At 43.8% G+C, this 24,423-nt stretch overlaps 2 protein-coding genes and 1 long non-coding RNA gene across 10 annotated transcripts in view; 2 read left to right on the forward strand and 1 right to left on the reverse strand.

The window, feature by feature from the left end:
• PRKAR2B (protein kinase cAMP-dependent type II regulatory subunit beta) overlaps positions 1 to 11,618 on the forward strand; it is a 92,508-nt gene extending 80,890 nt beyond the window's left edge. For all 5 annotated transcript variants that reach the window (XM_077864026.1, XM_077864027.1, XM_077864028.1 and 2 more), the window contains 5 exons: positions 2,898 to 2,999; positions 4,885 to 4,959; positions 6,765 to 6,830; positions 6,952 to 7,090; positions 9,644 to 11,618. In XM_077864026.1, coding sequence (XP_077720152.1) covers positions 2,898 to 2,999; positions 4,885 to 4,959; positions 6,765 to 6,830; positions 6,952 to 7,090; positions 9,644 to 9,777 — 516 coding nt within the window. In that variant the 3' untranslated portion in view covers positions 9,778 to 11,618. The remainder of the gene's footprint in view (positions 1 to 2,897; positions 3,000 to 4,884; positions 4,960 to 6,764; positions 6,831 to 6,951; positions 7,091 to 9,643) is intronic.
• The window catches only part of LOC144292982 (uncharacterized), a 38,473-nt gene continuing 19,232 nt past the window's right edge, over positions 5,183 to 24,423 (reverse strand). For 2 of the 3 annotated variants that reach the window (XR_013360412.1, XR_013360411.1), the window contains exons 2-5: positions 12,968 to 13,055; positions 6,944 to 7,175; positions 6,479 to 6,692; positions 5,183 to 5,827 (exon numbers count right to left, since the gene is read on the reverse strand). This is a non-coding gene — a long non-coding RNA (uncharacterized LOC144292982). Of the gene's footprint in view, positions 5,828 to 6,478; positions 6,693 to 6,943; positions 7,176 to 12,967; positions 13,056 to 20,614; positions 20,788 to 24,423 lie in introns of all 3 variants that reach the window. The other variant, XR_013360410.1, reaches the window with a different exon arrangement.
• HBP1 (HMG-box transcription factor 1) overlaps positions 18,788 to 24,423 on the forward strand; it is a 28,515-nt gene continuing 22,879 nt past the window's right edge. The window contains exon 1 of one of the 2 annotated variants that reach the window (XM_077864024.1): positions 18,788 to 18,931. In XM_077864024.1, coding sequence (XP_077720150.1) covers positions 18,917 to 18,931 — 15 coding nt within the window. In that variant the 5' untranslated portion in view covers positions 18,788 to 18,916. Of the gene's footprint in view, positions 18,932 to 20,633; positions 20,733 to 24,423 lie in introns of those variants that run through there. The other variant, XM_077864025.1, reaches the window with a different exon arrangement.

The raw sequence follows: 24,423 nt of genomic DNA on the forward strand, positions 1-24,423 counted from the left end.
TTGCGCCGCCCCGGGATGGGCACCTTCCGAGATGTGACCCATCCATGCGGGTTATTCAAGCGGGCAGTCTGTGACGGTCACCTCGGGGCGGGTGAGCTTTTTAAAAATTAGAATTTGGGCAGCCCGGGTGGCTCAGCGGTTTAAGGCCCGCCTTCGGCCCAGCGCGTGATCCCGGGGTCCCGGGATCGAGTCCCGCGTCGGGCTCCCTGCGTGGAGCCTGCTGCTCCCTCTGCCTGTGCCTCTGCCTCTCTCTCTCTCTCTCTCTCTCTCTGTGTATCATGAATAAATAAATAAAATCTTTAAAAAATAAAAAATAAAAATTAGAATTAACATCTCACTTAATGCTTCACGTGTTTTTTCAGGGTGACTCCCCACACTCCGTTTTTTCAGGGAAAGTCGAATAGAAACGATGTTTCCCTGGATGTTTCCCTCTTAACGGTGACGGTGACGCAGGGGGCCCTGGCACGGGGCGCAGGTAGAAAGAGGAGGGTCCCAAGGGGAGCCTCTCTGCGACTAGGCCTCGGTCACCGTCCCCGTCCCCGTCCCCGCCAGGCCAGCGGCCGGGAGCGCTGATACGCGAGCCCCTGCCCGAGACTCAGGCGGTTGTTGCGAAGCCGCCTCGAGGACATGGGGCTTTCTGGATTTTAATCGTCTGTCACAGCGGGTGAGAAGAGGTGGGCCACTAACAAAGGTTTTCCCCGAAGCAGACCCCTCCTCCTCGTGGTTAATTTTTAATCCCTTCGCTCTTTCTAGTCTCCTCTGCCTCACGCTCACCTGTCCATAAAGTGTAAAGCTCCCAGGCCGGATTCTGCAGCAGAGCCCCTTGGGGACGTTGGTGACCTGTTAGGTTAAGGAGCCCCACATGCAGACGTCGTCCTTGGAGTCCTCCAAGTCTCGGGTCTGAGAACCTCTTTTTTTTTTTAATACCACAGCTGATTCTGATGCAGACCCACGCTTGGAAACTAGTTCAATAATTCTACTAATTATCTTGCAGATTTGTCTCTTTCAAAAAAAATCATTTGGATTAAGATGCCAAATTATAGCCCTTGTAAAACTGTAATAAACCACATTGGGGAACAGGATGTTTGCTCTCCTGGAGACTTCCATCCACGCCCGCATTTTTCTCGATCCCGCCAGTTCAGTTAAATTCAGCCTCACTGTGTCGGCACAGTGATATAATAATTAATGAACATATCTCAGTTTTATTTGATAGTACAGTGGTGTAATTGTTTATCAGTGTGTGACAAACCGACATCATTCTGGGGGCTGCTAGCTGAGAACCATTTAATATACCTAATGTTTTATACATAATATACAAAATGAAGTTTGTAGGAAAACCATTTTTTGAGCTGTTCGTTAATCTTTAAATTTTTCCCTGTTTCCTTAATTGAGTTCTGTATCTTTGAGGTTAAGTAGTGTAAACAGAGGAACGTTTTAGAACCCTGAGAATGATAAACACAGGCATTGGACTCTGATATTCAAGAAAGTTGCATTTCCTCTGTGCACATTTAAAAAAAAAAAACTAACAATGTGGATGGAACAACCTAGCATAGTTTTTTCAGGCTCTCTTATAATTGCTTTATGATTAAAAAAATTTAAAAAAATTTCTACTAGTGTTTTTCATGGGGTTTTTTCTGCAACTCACTAAAATTTCCATTAGGAAATATCACAACCAGTATATTTACTTACCAGTATATTATTATATTTATTTTATGTGTGTCTTTGTGTATAACTGAAATAAATAACTAAACAACGCTTTTCTAGATGTGCATGCTATGATTTTCTGTTCTTTATTTTTTATAAAAATGCTGGTCATGGGTGAATGGGGTCAAAAGGTACAAACTTCTAGTTATAAAATAAATAAGACCTGGGGATGTCTTGTCCACCATGGCCACTATCGTTAATAATACTGCATAGTATATTTGAAAGTTGTAGATCCTAAAAGTTCCCAGCACTAGAAAACAAAGAATTTGTAACTCTGTATGGCGATGAAGTGTTTAACTACATTTATGGTGGTGATCATTTCTCAATATATATGAATACTAAATCGTTATATTGTACACCCTAAACTGATATAGTGTTATAGGTCAGTTATAACCCAGTTTAAAAAAATGCTGGTCGTGTCCACTGACGTCTTGTGACACTCTCGGGCCGTCATCCACAGGAGAAGACCTGTGCTAGTCCAAACTCAGAGACGCTGAGTACCGTGGTGGCTTCAGGGGCTGAGGGTCGGGAGAAATGGGGAGATGTTGGTCAAAGGGTGCAGGCTTCCCATTACCAGGTGAATGAGTTCTGGGGATTGAATAAACAGCTTGGTAATTGGAGTTAACATTGTATGGTATACTTGAATGCTGCTTAATGGAGCTAAGTCTTAAATGTTCTCATTGCAAAAAAGCAAAGGCAATTGTGTGAGGTGATACCAGTAGTAACCCACCCTATTGTGATCATCATTTCACAGTATATAAGTGTTTCAAAGCCCCACATTGTATACCTTAAGCTCACACAATATTATAGATCAGTTATATCTCTATAAAGCTGGAGGAAAGCAAAAACCTGGAGGAAAACAAAAACCGGGGCGAATGCCTTTTTTTTTTTTTAATGGTGCAATAGCACCACCTTGTGGGCTTATCCCAATTACACCTTGGCCAGATCTATTCTGAATAAAAGTAAACTGCTTAAAAAAAAAAAGAAAAAGAAAGTAATATTTTATATGGGTTATATTTTATGCTTGAAGAAGTGGAAAAATCTGAAAAATTTAATAACGTTAACCTTTTATTTCAAAATCTTCAGTTATTGTTTGTTCCCTACAGGGAATAAAATGAAACAGTCTCTTCAAACTTTTTTTCCTAATAAAATCTACCTCTTAACTGTCTTTGTATCTGCTCTTCTGCCTTTAGGACAGGGTAACCTTCAGGAGAATAATTGTAAAAAATAATGCCAAAAAGAGAAAAATGTATGAAAGCTTTATCGAGTCACTGCCATTCCTTAAATCTTTGGAAGTAAGTATATGTTTATCCTTTTGTTTTATCTTGCTTAAAAAGTTTGTTTCATTTAGAACATTTAGTACTGTAGTAAAGTTTCCTTTTTTTTTTTTAAAGATTTTATTTATTCATGAGATATACAGAGAGAGAGGCAGAGACACAGGCAGAGGGAGAAGCAGGCTCCATGCAGGGAGCCCGATGTGGGACTCGATCCTGGGTCTCCAGGATCACGTCCTGGGCGGAAGGCAGGTGCCAAACCGCTGAGTCACCTAGGTGTCCCTGTAGTAAAGTTTCTTTGAATAAAAATTTACCCATATTTTTAGTTGAAAAGATTAAATTATGGTGTTTGTATAACACAGTATTTCTTTTACTGCCTGTAGCTACAGGCGTTTTGTTTTGCTTTGTTTTACAGTAGCCTTATGTGAGTGCCTACAACAGATATATATGTGGTCTTTATCTAAAAGCAGACTTAATAGATGTTTACTCAAAGAATATAAAAATACTAATTCAAAGGAATATACACATCCCAACATTTGTAGCAGCATTATCTACAAGAGCCAAATTATGGACACAGCCCACATGTCCATCGACCAATGAATCATAACGAAGAAGTGGGAAATATATGTACAACAGAATATTACTATATTACTCAGCCATAAAAAAAAATGAACTCTTGGCACTTACGACGTGGATGAAGCCTGAGAGTATAATGCTAAGCAAACTAAGAGAAAGACAAATAGCATATGATTTCACTCATGTAACATTTAAACAAAACAGATGAGCTGAGGGAAAATAAAGTGAGAGAGGCAAACCAAGAAACAGATTTAAAAAAAAAAAAAAACAGATTCTTAACTATAGGGGACAGACTGGTGGTTACCAGGGGGGAGGAGGAGAGAGGGGAGGGGGAAACAACTGGTGATGGGGGTTGAGGAAGGCATTGCTGCGATGAGCGCCAGGTGTTGTATGCAAGTGTTGGATTTGATTGATTTGTGAACTAGGATTTAAATAAAAACTTAAAAAAAAAATTTAAAGCAGGCTTCAAGCTACGGTAGAAATGTAGACAGTAGCACTAGTTGGTCCAAACACAGTGTATCTTTTCCTTCACAGTCAACTTTACTGTTTAGTCCTCTTCTTCTTCAGATTGACACTCCGGGTCTCTTCTGTTTTCAGGCTACACTACTTGGTGAACTTGTCAAATCCCCTGGCTTTAAATATCATTTATATATTGATGCCTCCTAAAATTGATATTGCCAGGCAAGGTCCCTCTCCCCCCCCCCCCCCCCCCAATGGCAGGCGCATTTATCCAACCACATAGTTGACATCTGCTCTCAGGTGTCTGATGACCTCTCTAACCTAGCGCCTCCAGATCTCCTACCCCCGGCTTCCCCATCTTACTGCAGCTTGGCCAGAAGCCTTGGGATTAGTACTGACTCATCTATTGAAATTTGTCTGTTGGGTTGTTGGTACACGCCCGGTAGAGGTTTTGGCCACATTACAGAATGCGTATGAGGCAGCTGATCATGTCTAGCAGCCTCTCTTTTAAATGAAAGTCGATTGGGGGCTGGAAATCCTAACGTACAGGAGAAGACAAAGCCAGGATGGGACATCGGCTGACCATGTGCTGCAGCCAAAGAACTGTTGCTGGTCCCCACAGCCTGTTGTCACCATGTGCCATTAATGTGGCCTGAGTGTTGCTGAGTCTCCTGATTTTTCAAGAGAAGCTGAGAATTCAGATTTTTTGTGAGAAATCGATTTTAAAATGGTGGCAGTTCATTAACACGACACACATGCACAAAGCACACATTGCTCCTTTGATTTGGCCTATAGGCTGCTGGTCTTTAACTTGCGAAATAGATAAGATACCTATTTAGTCTGTTTAATGCTATTTTTTTTTCCTTTGTAGGTTTCTGAGCGCCTGAAAGTGGTAGATGTGATAGGCACCAAAGTATACAACGATGGGGAACAAATCATTGCTCAGGTATAGTGCTGTATAGGGGGTTCAGCTCCGGGTTACGATCCGTTCTTACCGCAAGTCTTGATACATTTTTCATGTGTGTCTAGAACTAGTATGCAGTGCAGATTAAATGAATATTCCACCCAAGGACCTGTTGAGAGTGGTTTAATTTACAGCCATTAAGCTATTTGAATATTTTCTTTATATAACGAACTCCTGATGATCATGTATTAAATCGGCAGGTGGATTTCAGGATAATTTTTTATTGGCACGTGAAATTCAAATGTATCTACAGTAAGATGTTGTCAACAATCAGGCAAGTGTTCCTTGAGGTGTAATAAGGACCCCGAAGATGTGCTGGGAGTTACTGCAGTTTGGTCTGATTAGTTCAGGACGAAGCCTCCTGGGGCTACTCTCGTGATAAAATTAATCCACAAGCAGCGTGTACTGTGTCAGCTTCCAGGCACGAGATGGGGGCCAACATGCTGTTTAACCCCTGATGCTTCTTTGGGACCCCAGTTGGAAAGGGTAGGGCTACACACCTTGGTTACAACAGGGTTGCCAAGAAGTAGGATTTATGAAGTTAGTTGAAGTTGACAGATAAAGCAGACAGATGATAGAGCCTGGATTTCTTTCTTTTTTTTTTTTTTTTTTTTTTTTACAGCCTGGATTTCTTAATTACAGTTCTGAAGCAATGGGTGGGGGCACCTGGCTGGCTCAGTGGGCACAACCCACCGGCCCAATTTTGCCATTTTAACATGCATTTAAAGCACGTTTTGAAAACAAAATTATCGGGCGCTTGGCTGACTTGGTCAGTAGAGTGTGTGACTCTTGATCTTGGGGTTGTGAGTTCAAGCCCATTCTGGGTGTAGAGATTATTTAAAAATAAAATCTGAAAGAAAAAATTACAGTCAGTAGTCTTATTATGATTTTAAACACTTAAAAATCTAACAGGAAGCTCTTATGAAATAAAGATAAGAGATTATAGTCTTTTTAGATATTACTTGTCTTTTAATCATTTATAAACATACATTACATAAATCTACAGTCCACATTTTTGTGATGTAATCTGATACTGTGTTTCTTGAATTATATGTACTAAAGAGTTTCAGAATACACAAGTTTCTCTAGAATCGCTTTGAGAGGCTCCCGAAAAGTCAGTATCTGCTATCATCTGTCCTGTACTATTTAATTCAGAAGGCATCATTGGGAATCAAATCAGAGTTCACCCAAAAACAAAAAGAAGGGAAAGTGGGGATGTAGTTAGAAAGGCTTTCAGAAGCGTTTTTGAGGCCCCGAGGTGGAGTGGGACATCTGTAACAATGTCAGGGCCCCCGTGGACTGCTTCCTGGTAAGGCTGGTGGTTTTCTCCTCTGTGGGTGCCCGTGCTGATGCTTGCTGTCAGAGGACACGGGGTACCCATCCGAGTGCTTCTCGAGGAGCACGGGATCAGCTGGCAGGGCAGGGGCTGTGCTGGGACCTGGCACTCCGTTCCTGACTATGTACGCTGCCACCCAGGCTGGACTTGGGGCACAATTCTTACCTCTGTATTTGTCATATTTTCTTGGCTAGTTTTAGCAAGAAGTGCCATGGGAGAGTTGTTATTATTTCAAACAATTTTACAGATGAGCTCGCGACTATGTAATCATTGATCACAGCCTCTCAGTGTAGACGGTGAGATAGTTTGTTCCAGTGGGGGGGTGGGCTTCACTTTTCGGGCAGAGGGTCCATACGGTGGAGCCGGACTGATCTCAGGGCTACGAGAGGCAACGAGTGTGCTGTCAGCTAAGTCTACATTTCTGCCCTCTGCTTTGGTTTCTATCTTACAGGGAGACTCGGCGGATTCTTTTTTCATCGTAGAATCTGGCGAAGTGAAAATCACTATGAAAAGGAAGGTAAGTGTTTGCCCAGCCCTAAGACTCCGCGTTAGCGATGGCTTTCCTTTCGATGCTTACGCTAGGGTTACTGGGTTTTCGTAAGCGGAGTGAAGGCTCATACTCTTGCTTACCTTGTCAGGGGAAGTCAGAGGTGGAAGAGGACGGCGCCGTGGAAATCGCTCGGTGTTCCCGGGGACAGTACTTCGGAGAACTGGCTCTGGTCACTAACAAACCTCGAGCAGCTTCCGCACACGCCATCGGGACTGTCAAATGTTTAGGTAGGAGTCAGAGCAGGGGACGTGCCTGTCCTGCATTTGGTGTGTTCGTGTGACTGTACTGATGGTCTCACTGGGTTCCCAAGTTCTATGGTCCCCACAAAAGAGAACAAGGTTAGGGTTCATTAGAATCCATTTGTGGGAACCTTTAGTTTTTTTCTTTACAAATTGTCACATGCCTATTTTGTTCCTCTGTACAGGCATGAAAGGACATTTTTTTTTTAAAGATTTTATTTGACACAGGGCACAAGCAGGGGGAACTGCAGGCGAAGGGAGGGGGAGAAGCAGGCTTCCCACTGAGCAGGGAGTCCAAGGTGGGACTCGATCCCAGGACCCTGAGATCATGACCTGAGCTGGAGCCAGACACTTAACCCACTGAGCCAGCCAGGCACCCCGAAAGATTCTGACTGTGGACTTCTAGGTCTAATCTTTCCAGTAAAGTTTGTGTTCCTTATAAAAAGCAAGCTAGAACAGTATTTTGATTGTGTACATCCAGGTCTGTGGGCAGAGCCGGAAGGTCTGCGGAAATACTTCCTCATCCTCGTCCTAGGAAACAAACGTTCAGCTTTGTCAGAGCGCAGTACAGTTTTCTCTGTTGTTCAGCAGTTCACTCTGTGCAGTACAAATGCCCCTTCAGCCGGAAGACCTCTGTCTGTATGAGATCTGACGTAGGAGAAAACTTCACTTTAACAGTGAAAAATGGAATTCAGGAATTGATGTAGACGGACATTGTAGGAAAATTGATTCCACAGTAATTGGCCACTCTGTGCTCTTGCCCACGGTTCAGTAGAATAAACTGAGCTTCCTCAGATCTGCAGGCTTCTTCAGAATTAACTTCTTTGAGAAGTCACTTTTGAAAAGGCTTTTCAGTAAGTATAATATTAGTCAAGTGTTGGGATCCCTGGGTGGCGCAGCGGTTTGGCACCTGCCTTTGGCCCAGGGCACAATCCTGGAGACCCGGGATCGAATCCCACGTCGGGCTCCCGGTGCATGGAGCCTGCTTCTCCCTCTGCCTATGTCTCTGCCTCTCTCTCCCTCTCTCTGTGTGACTATCATAAATAAATAAAAATTTATTTAAAAAAAATATTAGTCAAGTGTTATACTTGGAGGAAAGAGATGGTAGGTAGAAACTGATAGGTGATTTTCCTGAGTACAGACAGGAGTAAGAGTAAAGGTAAAGTGAGTGAAACCCCATTAATTTTTTCCTATACTGGGCAGCCCAGGTGGCTCAGCGGTTTAGCGCCGCCTTCAGCCCAAGGTGTGATCCTGGAGACCCGGGATTGAGTCCCACGTTGGGCTCCCTGCATGGAGCCTGCTTCTCCCTCTGCCTATGTCTCTGCCTCTCTCTCTCTTTCTGTGTCTTCCATGAATAAATAAAATCTTAAAAAAAATTTTTTTTCTATACCAAATTGAGTCACATTAAAGAAAATCTGAGAAATACAGAGGAGGTTAGGAAAATCTAAGGAGTCACTCATACCACCACCACCCGGTGATTAACACATCTTGTTATAATTCCTTCTCATCTTTATTTGCATGAGTTTTCTGGTTTTAAAGTTTTGTCAACTGGTTTTTTTTTTTTTTTTTCATTCACTAGCTTATTAGGCACTTGCTCATTTTATTTCTCATTTTATCAAATTGTAACATTGTATTACGTGTATACATATAAGTTAGTCATCTCCATCTCCCAGTGGCAAGTATGTTGGGGGTTCTGGCTCCGTATTTTGGGGTGGGGAGTTTCATGCCTGTGTGCACAGACTACTTTTCCACATACAGGATTTTCCCTTAGAAATGTTCTCAGGAGTATGCTTTCTTTTTGTGGCGTTCAAGGTAAACCGCCAGCTCTCTTGGTCCGTCCTAATTTACATGCTACCAGCAGTGCAGGAATGTCCACTTCTCTATTCTTACAAACTTTGTCTTTTGTACCTTTGCAAATATGAAAGGCAAAAAAAAATTTTGTTTTAATTTGTATTTCTACAGTAGAAGAGTGGGATCATATTTCCCATGTGTATATTACACACTGAGTTTTTAAAAATGCATGAGACAGGCAAGGAAAGTGAGACACGGCATATACTTACAAGCGGACAACAGCCTTTTGGCCACCACTTGGAACTGACCGGACAATAGGGTGAGAGAGTAATCATTATAAAAGGTAACACTGGGTCTTCACAGCATAGCATTGTAAACCCCGAGAGGGGAAGACAGTAGAGGAAAAAGAAAAATCCCTTGCCCCCTTTAAGGAGTTCATATTACTGAAGTGGTGACATCAAAACGAATTTATTTTTTCAAATTTCAAGACCCTTGCCATAACAGCCCATTTTTTTCTTACCATAGACCAGGAGCCTCCCACCCAACCTAGCATTGCACAATCACTGGCTGTTGACTTTTTCAAGTGGAACATTTTTATCCTTATGCCCTTTTCTCGCACTTGATACATGTCTGAAAGTACCAAAGCATTAACACAATGCAGAATGGGCATCATAAGTGACTTCAGAATTTTTCAGATTTCCAAAGAATGTTAAATTTATGTATTTTTCTTTTATTCTCGCCTTTTCTTAGCCATGGATGTGCAGGCATTTGAAAGGCTTTTGGGACCTTGCATGGAAATTATGAAAAGGAACATTGCCACCTATGAAGAACAATTAGTTGCCCTGTTTGGAACTAACATGGATATTGTTGAACCCACTGCATGAAGCAAAAGTCTGGAACAAGACCTGTAGTGACAAAATTACACAGTAGTGGTTAGTCCACTGAGAATGTGTTTGTGTAGATGCCAAGCATTTTCTGTGATTTCAGGTTTTTTTCCCTTTTTTTTTTTTTTTTACATTTACAATGTATCTGTAAACAGAGTAGTGATTTAATACTCAATAGGCTTTACCATCACTTTCTAAAGAGTAGATCAAAGAAATATTGACATACTGATGAAATGACTTTGTACTCCACAAAATTACAATTTGAGTGAAAGGTTTATTCAAATGATTGTAATATATTGAAAGTATCTGTGTGTAAGAAGATAATTCAAGGACGCTGCCATGGGCGATTTGTGTTCATTTGGACTTCCTCGGATTGCTTGTGTTAGTGACTATGCCCATGTAAAAGGGAATTGGCAATGAATCATGCTGGACAGCATGGCATCACATTCTTTTTACAACTCTCACTATATATAGTAAGTACAGTTTTAATCATTTTTGTTTTCTCAAGTTTTTCTGGCTTGATAAGTTCTGTGCTGGCCTTGGGCTATGGTGAAATGATAGAACACATCATATGCAATTTTCCAACCTTTTATATTTTTGCAATAAAGTACATTTTGACTTCTTCGGCATAATGTCAGCGACCAGTGGTTTTAAGTACGGGCAGTGTGGTCATTATGATAATAGGGAAGAGTCCTTTTTTAGAGGAGAGATCATTAACACAATTTCCTCATAAAGCGTATATCTGCTTCCTTTTTCCATTTTGTAGTTCTCTATACTCTTTAAAAGTTTGAGTTCGACATTTAATGTAACAAATGGTTTTTTAAGTGCTATGTAAACTTGTCTTCTACAAGCCAGAGATCTTACATATGCTAAAAAAGAAAAAAAAGAAAAAAGAAAAAACCACCTCTCCTATGCCAAAAATATTTTGGGGTCCTTATCCACACACAGCATATTTCTCTGTTCTTTACTAGGTGTACATAATATCCTTTGCAGACATCTCCCATGGGTTTTCTTTAGGGTGGCAGAAATAAACTTTTATAAGCAAAACCATACGTAAAGATAAAAGGAATTTCTGTCCTGTCCCAATGTACCATTAGGCCTTGCCATTTACATTAATGTAGGACTCAAAAGTGCAGGATGAGCTTAATAGATTTTTCATTGATAATTAATGTGCTTACTGTTCTGACACACAGGATGAATTACATTCGACCAAAGCAGTATTATTCTTCACGTGATTTCTAGGCCCACATGACCCCAGTGTCTGGAGAGGTTAATTTGAACCAGTAGTTCACTCTTAAATGAGTAATTTCATTTTGGGAAATAAGTTTTAAGGAAATGTGTACCTGGGGAAAAATATTCTGTGGCCATTATAGTATGATGTTACTAGAGAACGTTTATGGTCTTACATATATAATGAAAATATGGTTAAAATGTGTTCATCAAATAATGTACATATAAAAAGTATGTAAAGTATAACTTAGCCACGTTTTAGAACACTGTTTAACAATTTTGCAAACTTTCTTGTAGGAAGAGAGCTTACAACAAGAAGATGACTTGTTTTCTATTTCAGATTTTATTTTAAAAGCCAGGTCTGTTAAAAAAGAAAAAAACATGACGAATCCCCAGATTCCTGGATCATTATTCTGTATTCTTTATCCACTTTTTTTAAGAGATCTTGTTGCATCAGCTGATTGTTAACTATTCATGGAATAGCAGACAAATGCCTGTTTAATAAAGAACTCTGACCAAGGCTGTAAATGCCAGTTACATTATTTTCAGTATTGTTGGTTATATTTAAATTTACCTTATAATAAAGCACACTTTTATAATAAAATGTTTTTAATGAAGTTTGGGGGTTTTTTTATTTTTGTTTTTGTTTTTGTTTTGTTTTGTTTTGTTTCACTTATTTCTTTACTAGGACCTCCGTAGCGCATATTGTACTATGTGAGAAGCAGGACAGGGAGGTGGCCCATGTGAGAGCTGCCTCCTGGGCATAACGCAACAAGAAAGTATAGTTCTTTATGGCAATGGGTATTTACAGATTTTAACTATTAGTCATACGTGATTTAAACAGTTGTAGTGTGCTGCAGACTAATTTGGCCGTTTAGGTCTGCTAAAGAAATGTGGCTAATCGGGGGAAGTGACATGTTAAAGTGTCTAATTAAAACACCTCAAGTTTGACTTGTGGATGTGGATGTTATCATTCAGCCACAAATCAAGATTCTTTACTCTTGGGAAATCCTCTGTTGAAGTTTCATTCAAGGATATATTATGTATAGCTACAAATTATTCTAGAAGAACTTTCTAGTAACACAAGTGCTTCTCCTTGTTTTCTAGAAGTGTGTGTCCTGCATGTCATCATGAACTAGGGCTTGCTGCGTGTATTGTAACCGGCACTACTTGTGACACCTGTGGGGGTATTTGGCTTACTGTTAGAAGCTGGCAGGCCATTTAAAATGCGGAGAAATGTTGTAAGGGAGGCATGAGACATGAAGTAAGGGACCTGAGTTGGACTGAAATATGTAAGATTAAGTGCCAAGGCCTTTTCCTTTCTAATGCATCTTGAAGACACTGATCGAATTTTCCCAGTATTCTGAAGCAATGTTATGTTTACAACAAGGACTCCACGACCTATGGCATTCTTAAAACTGGTCATGTGTAAGCCCGGAGGGGCAAGTAATACATCTGGATAAGCCACGGCTTGGTTAAATAACCAAAGAAGGAATTCTAACATCTAAATAAAATGTGAATACCTAAGGGGGCAATGGGATTATTAACACACAAGGGAGACACAGGAGGACAAGGAAGGCTGGCGTCTGAAATTGAGACTGTGAAGTACAGCCCCATGTTGAGTATCAGAACTGTGACCAGAACAGATCGGAAGAGGAGTTGAGACAACCTTACCTGTTCCAGGATATTTTTAAAGGCAGCAAAACTGGTTGAGCAACTGAAACTGTATAGTTGTTAGTCTTACCAGGTACTTAAAAAAAAAAAAAAAAAAAAAAACACACACACACATACACACACACAAACCTTAACAGTATAACGAATCATGAAAACATAAACAGGAAAGTCTTTACCAGGGACTGGAAGAGGGCTTGTGCGCCCAAGAAGAACTGTGGGGGCTCAGATCAATTCAGTCTGTGGGAGTGAGAAGCAGGGACTTTGCCCCATCACTTAAATCACTCACGTGGTGAGCGGGTGGCAAACTCCAGGCACCTGCGAGCTCTCGGTTCCCCCGTGCAGTTCTTGGCTCCCTGTTTTTTCCCATATTGAGCCTATTGAGAAAAAGGTGTCAAGTTTGCAGTGCAGAGGAAGACTCTCGAGAGGAAAACTTTTATTTGACCAATAGATCTGGGCCTTTCAGTCCCTTTTTATGCTTTAAATCTATAAATCTAAAATTGCCCAAGAAATCCTGAAGATGGGTGTAACGTTTACTTTTGGGAAGATGGGATGAAGCATGCTGTGGAAGTAACTGCATCATAAAGATGAAAGGACACGTATTAGGTAGGTGGTTAACCCCAGATTTAACCACAGCCTGACCCTTGCCACCCTACCCCACAAAAAAAAAAAAAAAACCCAAAACGTAGTGCAAGATGTATATATATGAAACGTTTTGTTGGTATTGATAATAATTGAGATGTTACAGTAAGTGGATTTTTACTCTCAACTGCAAAAAAAACCCAAAATGAGCTCTTTTCCAGGAGACCAGGGAAAGTTTTAAGTGTGAGCTGGCAATGGACTCAAATGACCAAAGCAGCCTTAGCTCCCGCCCATGACCACCCAGAAGGGAAACCCTGAATGTTTTCTGCTTAACATTAAAAAAAAAAAAAAAAAAAAAAAAAAGGTTACAGTGAGTGAATGAGTGAGCAGTAAATACGACCAGTCAGAAATCTCATAAAGTTGCTTCCCATCGCTGATTTTCCATCTTTGTCCTAATGGAAACCGACCCAGGTCCTGCTGAGGAGCAAGAGGACCAGCTGTCTCCCGAGACCCCCTCTGCCTCCTTGGGGCCACTGCTTTACAATAGTGACTATATTCTTGACACCTATACACACGGCATGTGTAAATGACACGTTTGATTATTTTAGAAGAGGTGCTCGGTATCAACACATCTTTGGGCAATTTTTTTGTGTGCTTGGTCCTTAAATTAGCCGAACTTAAATGAGCTTCCACATTTTTACTCTCCCGGCACATTGTGATAAGCTGTGGGACTTGAGGGCGTGCAAGTGGATTGGAAGCCTGTTCGCGGCGTGTGTCCAGCAGCACGGGACACACAGCGTAGCCCGTGATGACTCTATGCTCGTAAGACAGAGCACGCTGCTCATTTCCTCCCAGCTCCTCCTCCATTTGTTGAGCAGACTTGTACACTGAGGGCCCAGACAGAAGGATGCACAGGAGGTGGAGGCAGGGGGGAGGGAACGTTCGCCAAGGTTGGGGGTTGGCCAGTGGAAGCAAAACACTAAGTGGAGCATAGTGTGACAAGAGCTGTGCACGTCTTATCCCTGTGGTTTTAATTGCTTTTTATCAGACTCGCCTCTAAAATGGGGTACTTTTGACTGGCAGCTGAAAGAAAATAGTAGATAAGGGCCTAGAATAACTGACATGGGGAGAAAATATGTGGGAGTTTGTGTTACATGGTTCAGATAACAGGAATTCTCTAATCTAGAAAACTTGTAATAAAAGACATAAGAAAGACATTGAAAGATGAAAACCCTATTACTGCTGCTTAACTTTACAAATAGGAAGTAGGATTAAGTCAAAATTTTTGTTGCCTTCTCTAAATGCTCACATTTTCATGAATACCAAGTTGGGCAACTTAAAAAAATTTCTGAGGACAAGTGAGGCCACAAAGCATCGCCCCCTCTGAGTCCTTAGGACACCCAGTTGATTTCTCCCCACTTGGATCTCCTAAACCCCACATAGTTTCAGCCACGTTGAAGAACTCTACCTAAATTTCTTCCTTGCATGGAAAAGCTCACAATCTAAAGTTGAACCCATTCTTTCCCCTTCTTTCAGTCCCCAAGTCTGTTCTCCCCCAATGGCATCGACATACCACCAATACCCACCCACAAGTAATCCTACACCCAACATCGGGCTCGAACCCACAACCCAGGATCAAGAGTCACACGGTTCACCAACTGAGCCAGCCAGGCGCCCCTCCCCCCACCAAATCCTCCTTGGTTCTTCCTCCTAAAGGTGATGGTGTAAAGACACCCAACATAGCAACCACTGAAGAAAGGTCTTGCTTTATGGTCATCTGAGTAAAACTTAAACTTGTAGGAGAATCACAAATTACAACAAACATGTTACTCATTTCTAAAATGGCACTCGTCATTAGCTCCCAGGCATATACTCCCTTACAACTTGAGTATACCTAAGTACTTGGAATTAATTACAAAATTAATTTATTTTAAAAGTATAGTGCATACATGGAAAGATATTTGTAAGATTTTGATAATGTACCGAGAGAGGCTATCTGAAGAGTCTAGGCACTACTTTAGACCATACATGTGTCCCATTTCCTGGTTTTAGTACGGATGGTCCCCAGCTTAGAATGGTTCAACTCACAATTTTTCGACTCTACAATGATGCAAAAGCAATGCGCTTTCAGTAGAAACCTTACTTTGAATTTTATCTTTTCCCAGGCGGACAATCTTCTCTCAGGAAGCTGGGCAGGGCAGCCGGCCACAGCTCCCATCAGCCATGTGAGCATGAGGGTCAACAGCCCAAACACTTACAGCCATTCTAGTTTTCACTTTCAGGAGAGTGTTTAATACGTTACATGAGACATTCTACACTTTATTATAAAATAGCTTTTGTATTAGAGGATTTTTGCCCAACTGTCAGCTAATCTAAGTGTTCTGAGCATGTGCAACGTAGGCTTTGCTGAGCTCTGATGTTCCACAGGTCGGGTGTGTTAAATGCATTTTCCACTTAATGATATTTTCAACTGATGATGGGTTTATTGGACATAACCCCATTGTAAGTCGAGGGAGATGTGTACTTGATTGGAGTGAATTCATTTCCTTTTTAACGATCTGAACAGCGATAGTCTCAATATGTAAGCAATGCCATGTGCTTGAACTCAATCTCAGTCAACGAAGTAGTCATTGGTGTGCCAGACGTATTGGAATTGAGGCAAATTTGTTGTTTAATTTTACCCTCCAAGTAGGATTTACCTTTTTTTTTTAAAACTACCTTTAACAAATCAGTACTTCTTGTTTCTTTATGAAAACAGAAGTTAAAAAAACAAACAGAAGTTTCTGTGTTTATGAGTTCTTAATTATATCTGTCTTAGTGAGAGCAGAATTTACATACATAAAGATTTTCAAGGAGATCTTACTAGTTTTTTACTTTGATCTTTGCTCTGGGCTATGCGTTGGCTGGTTTTGTCAGTCACCCAAGAATTAATGAGGATGATACACCTGTTAAATATACATGAGGTACTAATAGCTTCCCAGGAAAGTCAAAAGACAGGACTAATTGTCCACCTTCAAGATGTAGAGATTCCAATACTGATACTTGAAACAGTTGTGACTGAAATGTCAGGATTTTACTCAGTGACTTAGACGAAAATAAAAGTATGTGAAAATACTTTATATCTTTGTAGCCTTATCAATTAGCAAGTGGTCAACAAATAATAGTCGCAGCGAGCGATTCGGACTGTTTATGGCCTGAAATGGGTGCTGCGGGAGCCTGGGGTTCTCCGAGGGCTAAGAGAGGCCCAGAGGGCTATTAAAAGGTAATTATAATAATGTGAAAAATCTTCATCTGAAGCTGAAATTATTCTTCCCATCATAGTGTCCACCAATGAAAACATCTCCAGTAAGTCTTTTAGTAAGAACTTTCAGATAGAAAACCCTTTAAAATTAAGGCAAGGTTCAGGGACACCTGGGTGGCTCAGTCAGTTAAACATCTGACTCTTCAACTCAGGTCATGATATCAGGGTCATGAGTTCAAGCCTTGGGTTGGGTGTGGAGCCTACTTAAAAAAAATAAATAAGGTAAGGGTCAGCTAAAAGCAGGCCTCACAGTTTACGGTTTACGCAATGAATAGGCAAAGGAGTGGCTTGAGAGCCCATTTTTTGGGGAGGAAGGAAAGGATTTCAGTTCTCTGGAGGGAGTAAGATAAATATTTCAAATTTTATTTTAAATGATTAGGTAAATTCCACAATTTTTTCTTTTTGTCAAAAAATTAAACACTGGAGAGGCAGCACAGCAATCCTCCTCTATAAGGAAAACAAAAAAGGAAGGCAAAGTAACAGAGTCACAGTCCAGTTTCTTTTTTGGATCCCTCTTTTAATCTCTGAGAGATAATAAATTCAAATCCTGTCCTTTTCCCTCAGTGAAAAATTCAGGCATTTTGTTCGCCCTCAATTATTTTTAGGAAAAAAAATTTACAATGTTACTATCTGTGAATACAAGAAAATAAATCTTTGGTCCTATGGTAGGGAGAACTATTTTAAAATAATTTTACTTCAAGGCTTCAAACTGGGAACCCCTAAAAGAAGAGGCAAACTTGTTTGAACCCACGAGGTTATTTGGGATTTGATTTGTTGTGTGGCTTTCGGGGAGATTTAAAAATTCAAGAGATGTACGTGTGTGTGTGTGTGTTACAGGAATAATCAGCCATGGTTAGAGAGTCTTTTCAGTCGCTTGACTACAGATTTCTAACTAATGTACGATTTCCTCTTAATTTTCAGCACACATATGGTGATGTAAAGATATAAAATCCGAAGCATAGCTTAAATGATTAAACATTACAGGTTCAAAGGAGAAAAGCTTAATGATGCCTCCGTAATGTGAATGGTAAAAACATCAATTACAGACTCGGTGGACTGATGGACAGCCGCGTTTAAAGGGAAGTGACCTATAAAGCCTATAAAGCCGGGGAAGCCGCCCTCCTCTGATGAGTCAGAGGTTACTAATAAGTAACCTAAGGAGGAACTCCTAGTGGCAACGGAGTGGCAAGACATTCTTGTCTCTTCATCACTGGCAAGACGTCTGGAGGGGAACACCGGTGGACAAAAACTCACCAGGGACACCTGGACAACGATTCACTAATTCAGTTTAAGTCACAAGTTGTGCTCCTGTTCCCTTAGCCAAGGGGCAAGCTCGTCAATATGGAAAAGACCGCTTGGAGTTGCCTCGGTGTCTGAGGCAATAGTAATTGTCTACAACCCCACCCCCACCCCCAACCTCTTACAGCTTTGTAAGTTCTCCAGACCCTGAACTTTTCCCTCACTGCTCATCCCCGAGCCTCTCAGTGCCTGGCAAGGAGCCAGCGTTCAGCACATCTTGGGGGAACCGATGGGAGGGGGCAAGTTGCTGTGCAAGGGGGGGGGGGGGGGCAGGGGGTGCTGGCCAGGCAAGGCTGAGGATAAAGGAATTCTAGTTCTTCCCACTGGAGCCCAACGCCGGCTTTATTATCCCCATCATGCCCGGGGCTCTGATTTGTGGGTGACTGGTCCCCCGCGAGGCTGCACTGCTTCCGCTTGTGCAGTCATCTCCTTCCCCTCGCACTAAAACAATACCTTGGCCTCCTGCCAAACTTCCAGCAGCGAGCGACTCGGGCTGTTTATGGCCCGAAATGGGTGCTGCGAGAGCCTGGGGCTCTCCGACGGCTACGAGAGGCCCAGAGGAAGAGAAGAGGCCGAAGCTTTAAAACACTCCCTTCCTCCGCCCCCTCCCTTTTGTCCCAGACACCAAAACAAACGAGCTGATACACGTGTCCCTATGACTCTTGTTTACTATCAAGACAGCGCGGCGCACGCACCTCTGGGATATGTAGTCCAACCGGTTCCTCGCGCCCGCGGTTTCCCGGAACAGAGCAAGGCCGAGACTACGAACCCACAATCCATTTCGGGGGCAAAGTTTGGCTTGGGTCCCCGGAGTCTCGGCAGCAGTCCAATCCGGAGCGCTCACTCCTGTGACTGACAGGCCGCCTTCCCCAGTGAACACAACACAAAAGTCAATACAAGCCCGCCTCCCGAGACGGGCCACGGGAGCGCCCAATGGGAAAGGGGAGGCGCCGAAGGGCAGTTCCGTAGGCCAATGGGAGGGCGGAAGAGCTGGGAGGAGGCTCGGCCCCCGGGGGGTTGAGGGGAGGGGGAAGACGAAGCTTGAAAGACTTGGTAATGGCGACGGGTTTGGTAAGTAGGAAAGTTTCGGTGGAGCAGTGAGAGCGGCGGCGGGAGCCGGGAGGCGCGCCGGGGAGGCCGCCGTCAGTCGGGGAGGGGGCACGCGAGCCGCCGGTGGTGTTGTCGCGTCCTGGGCGGGCCCCGCCGGGGCTGCCCGCACTCCGCGGCGGGTTTGTTGTCTTTCAGTTCGGGAAGGGGTGGGGGTGGGGAAGGGAGGGGCGGGATCCCGAGGGGACCGGGGAGCTCGGGCCCGCGCTCCCCCCCTCCCCGCCGAGGGCTGCCCCGCGGCGACCCCGCCGGGCCGGCGCCTCCCGCCAGCTCCCCCGGGCTGGGCGGCGGCGGGGCTCGAGGGGGCTCCCGGGAGCGGGGGCGGGGGCGGGGGCGGGGAGGAGTCGGCGAGGTCGGCGCTCGGGGCCGGGTGGCGCGGTGGGTGGCCCGGCCGGGTGCGCGGGGACGGGGGGGCCTGGGCGGGGGGGAAGGGGCCGACGCGGCGCCGGGGCTGCCCGGAAAGTTGGACTTCAACTCGGCGCGTGTGGGCGGAGGGTCGGAGGCCGGCCCCGGGTGGGCGGCCGGCGGGGGTGGGGTGGGGGCCCCCCGCGAGGCGCCGCCCCCGCTGGGCGCCGGGAGGGGGCCCGGGCCGGGCCGGGGGAGCTCGCCGAGCCGCTGGGCCCCGGGGCTCATTGTTACGCATTTCGAATGAATGGGCTCCGGGGCGCGTGCGCGGTGCGGCGGGGCCGAGGGGAAAAACAAGCCTGGCGTCCAGGCTGCGGTCACATGACGGGGGGAGGGGCGGCGGGGAGCGGCGGGGGGCGCGGGCGGGGGCGCGGCCTGCGCGGAGCTCGCCCCGCCCCCGGCCTGGCCCCGCCCCGGCCCCGCCCCGGGCCCCGCCTCCGCCGCGTGCTGGCCCCGCCCCCAGCCGCCGCCGCCGCCTTGAAGCCAAACAAAAAGGAATCCGGGCGCGGGCGGGCGCGGGCCGGGCTCTGCGGTTCCTTCCGCGCCGCGCGGTGTCTGGGGCTTCGCTCGTGCGGGCCGCGCCCCCCGGCCCCGCCCCCGCCCCCGCCCCGGCCCCGCCCCGGCCCCGGCCCCGGCCCCGGCCCCGGGAGCCTTCCCCAGAGGCGTCCCAGGAGGAGCCCGCCCGCAGGCCGACCTCGCCGCACCCCGGCCGCGCGGGCCCCGGCCCTTCCCCACCGAGGGCTCGGGGCCCCTTTCCCTCTAGGCTCGGGCTCCCAGCCTTGGTTTTTGCACTGAAGTCACCTTTTAAGAATTAGAATAGTTCTCGACGTCTGTGAATACTTTTCTGTTGTTTCACTAGTGGTGATGATCTACATTGGTAATGCATTCCTAATATTTCGGTCTTGGCCTTTTTTTTTCTTTTTTCTTTTTGTCCGCCTCTCCCTGCTGTTGTCTTTTGTTTGAGCTTGCTAACCGGGTGTTAGGGCCCTTTGTTCAGTTTCCTGGGTTAAGCTACATAGTTGAGCTCTCCTTGCTTACAGGTGGAGGATCTCTTCCCAGACCTGTGGATGCCTGAAACCAGGCATAGTATTGAGCCCTATAAAGGCTATGGGGTTTTGTTTTTTTTTTCTCTTCTTCTTAGGATAAAGTTTTTAAGTTAGATATTAACAATAATAGCTAATAATAAAATAGAACCAAGAGTATGCTGTCATGATAGTGTGGAGGTGGTCCTTCTCAAAATACCTTATTGTCCTGTACGCAGCCTTGTGATGGGAGCTGATAAAATGCCTCTGTGGTGAGATGAGGGGAGGTGAGTGACCCAGGCGTTGTGACTTCGTGCCTGCTGTTGACCTTTCTGACGGTAGGTAGGTCAGGAGGAGGATTAACTGTTTCCAGAGTGGGTTGACTTCTGGTAACTGAAAGCACGGAGCGGGAAACCTCAGATAAGGCGCGACTGCTGTGATCCATTTTATTTTTATTTTTTTTAAATATTTATTTATTCATGAGAGACACAGAGAGAGAGAGAGAGAGAGGCAGAGACACAGGCAGAGGGAGAAGCGGGCTCCATGCAGGGAGCCTGATGCGGGACTCGATTCCAGGACTCCAGGGTCATGTCCTGGGCGGAAGGCAGGCACTAAATCGGTGAGCCACCCAGGGATCCCCTGTGATCCATTTTAAATATCTCAATTCCTCATGGTAGAGATGTAAATTAATTACATGTTATCTTCTCTTTGTCCCGCCCGCCTCCCAACAATTTTAGCTTGGTAAAGAAATCCTCCAGGATTAGGAAAGGACATCTAGAAATCCTTTGCACGATATCCTTGAGGGTGGAAAGCTGAGGGTTTAGGGAGAACACGCACTTAAAAGTAGGAGTCTAACCTCTGTTGCTCTATGCCTTTTGTCTCTTTAAAAATAAAATAGTCACACTCAGTTGTCAGAGTCCTGTTTTCCTCATTCATAAGAATAACTTTGTCCCCAAAGCTGTTTTGAGGTTTTTATGACATTAGAGGAAGTATGTCAAATGATCTGTACGTAGTGGGTAGGCATTTAGTAAAACCTAATTTCCTTCTTGTCCATTCATGGAGATTTAGCTATTTCTGGTCCTCTCCTCTAAGCTTTGGTGGATGTTTATTTATGAAAGGTTGCAAAACAAAGACAATAGAGCCTACCCATGTCCACCCAGTAGAAATTTATAACATTGGGCATGCTATTTCAAAGCACAGCTGTTGGAGAATTTTACTCTTCCCTTTTGAGAATCCCTGGTGTAGTTGCAGAGTTAGCTCCAGTACAAGGCAAGCTATGTCAAATCCTGTAATACCAAAGCAGTATGCAAAAGCATCAATGAACAATAGGGTTAGCTCTACCAGGAGATACTTGAAAGAGGAGCTTGTTTATCAAAATGAATGTCTAATTGGCATAATGCATATGGGGGTGAATTTTTTAGTATGGAGCCTTTTGATATTTTACTGTATCAGAGGTCTTGCTTCCCCCAAGTAGTTTGACAGAGAAAAGTTTGAGAAGAAAAATTTACATTCATACAGGGATTGGAATTTTGTTATCATGTATTTTATTTAATTCTTCCAATAGCCCAGTGAGATTAAGTGCAGGTGCTGAGAGGCCGAGGTTAAGCGGCCTGCCTCCTATTCCGTGGCGAGCAAGGAATAGCAAAGATATTACTGTCTTTTGACTTAGGTCTAGGCTCCCATTTACTGCGCAGGAGGCTTGCAGAAGCACTACCTCCATTATCTCAAGACCTGACTTTTGATAGCCTTGAGCAGCGAGAGGTGTACACAGATAGAATTCAGATTCAACAGATACTTGGTGTTTTGCTAGTGGGCGATAACTGTTTTGAAATTTTTTTTTTTTTAAGATTTTATTTTTTTATTCATGAGAGACACAGAGAGAGGCAGAGACACAGGCAGAGGGAGAAGCAGGCTCCACGCAGGGAGCCCAACGTGGGACTCAATCCTGGGACTCCAGGATCACGCCCTGGGCCCAAGGCAGACACTTAACTGCTGAGCCACCCAGGTGTCCCATTTGTTTTGAAATTGAAATATTTTTTCCCAGCTTCTTGTAAGGAATGTTGTGAGAGGATGTTGGGAGATCACTAGGACAAGGGGCTGAATGATAGAAGTTGCAGGAGGTGGTAGTGTAGTGTAAATGGTGAGTGGGGACAGTGCAGGACTCGCTGATGGGGAGGAGAAAATCTGATTGGAAGAAGGAGAGAAAGCCAAAAAGTTCTGCAGAAGGAAGGAGAGGACAAAACAAATTATGACTCTGCTTCCGCGGATGCCAGAGCGGTTCTGCTCCATGCACTTAAGGATGGCTCTAAGGAGATACGTATGTATAGTATGACCTCTGAACTTCCTAATCGAGGTAAAATGAGAAAGTGGTCAAGTTTAAGATTGCAGCTTGGGCTGACTTTTGCAGATCACACCCTCTCGTGAAGCTTGGGACAACAGATGTTCATGAAGAGTTTGTGTCACTAAGATAGGTTAAATTGTGTTGTGTACACTTAAGATTTGGAGAATTTTCTATGAGAGGGCTTCAGATATACTACCTAGGGCAGCCTGGGTGGCTCAGTGGTTTAGCGCCGCCTGCAGCCCAGGGTGTGATCCTGGAGACCTGGGATCGAGTTCCGCGTCGGGCTCCCTGCATGGAGCCTGCTTCTCCCTCTGCCTGTGTCTCTGCCTCTCTCTCTCTCTGTGTCTCTCATGAATAAATAAATAAAATCTTTAAAAAAAAAAAAAAAAAAACGAATATACTACCTAAACTGGGAATATTTGCTAGTCAGAGAACTCAGAAGGACTAGTTCCTCTCATGTCTTAGGCATTACTCAATAGGGAATCTGCTCTCATACTACCAGTTTTCTTTTATGAGAACTCTTGCAAAGGAAGCTGGGAGCAGGTGGCTGACAGACAAAATTGGGAATTTGAATACACTTTTTATACATTTTCCCTTAAATATGTGTTATAGGTATTTCTGCATATTCCCGTTTCAGTATGTTTTTTTTTAAAGGCTCAGAGAAAGTGTTTATAGTTCTGATCACATCACACCTCTTCAAAAATCGCTAAGGGGTTCCCCATCGTCTGATAATTGCTAATAATATTACTGGCCGCTCTGCATTGAGGGTTTGCTCTGTGTTAGGCACTACTGTAAGCTTTTTACATTTGTCAGCTCACTGAGTCTTTACAATGACCCATGTAAGTGTTTTTATGATTTCCATTTTACAAACAAGGCAAAAAGATTTTGAATAGATCATCCAGGACACATAACTAAGTAGTAAATCTAATATATAAACTCAGGTAGCCTAATTTCAGAGCCCTTACTCTTGAGTACAAAAAAACAAAGATACCAATTTTCCTAAACTAGGATTGAAGATTCTGACTCAGTCTACCTTTCCAGCCTTCATATCCATGACCACAAGACACACAAGGCCAGCCTACTTTCTGGTAATACTAGATTCTATGTTGTTTTCATTTCATCCATTACTTTGCAAACTCTGCAAGTTTGCTCATGTTAGTTTCTCTCACTGGAAGACTTTTCTTCCTTTTTACCCATTGGTAGCCAACCCCTGCTATGGAGAACTGTCTTTATTTGCTTATGTCTTTCCACTAAAATATAGATCCCTTGAGATTCAAGACATATTGTTCATCATTGAGGTCCAACATTGCAGCTAGTATTGTGCCATATACATAATACATAATGTGTATTTTTTTTCATAATGTGTGTTAAGTAAGTGAATATACTTACATGAAAAAGGAATTTAATAATCATTTTTAGCTCACTCGTTTTCACAAGGCACCTGGTATTCTTTGGGAAGAAAATAAATAAAAACCAGTGCCCAGGGTTATACCCTAGACCAAACAAATCATTCTCTGGAGATAGGGGCTAGACATCATTTTGTTTGAAGCACATAGGATTACATGCTTGAGAATCCCTTATCTAGCTAAAGAGTACTTGATTTTTGCAGCGTGAAAGGTTCAGAATAACGATTTGGCCAGTTATGCTTGAGAAATCAGTTGGTGTTACATACCACATCTTTTGTAGCC

Source organism: Canis aureus, chromosome 21 (assembly GCF_053574225.1).
Source record: "Canis aureus isolate CA01 chromosome 21, VMU_Caureus_v.1.0, whole genome shotgun sequence".
NCBI classification, from domain to species: domain Eukaryota; kingdom Metazoa; phylum Chordata; class Mammalia; order Carnivora; family Canidae; genus Canis; species Canis aureus.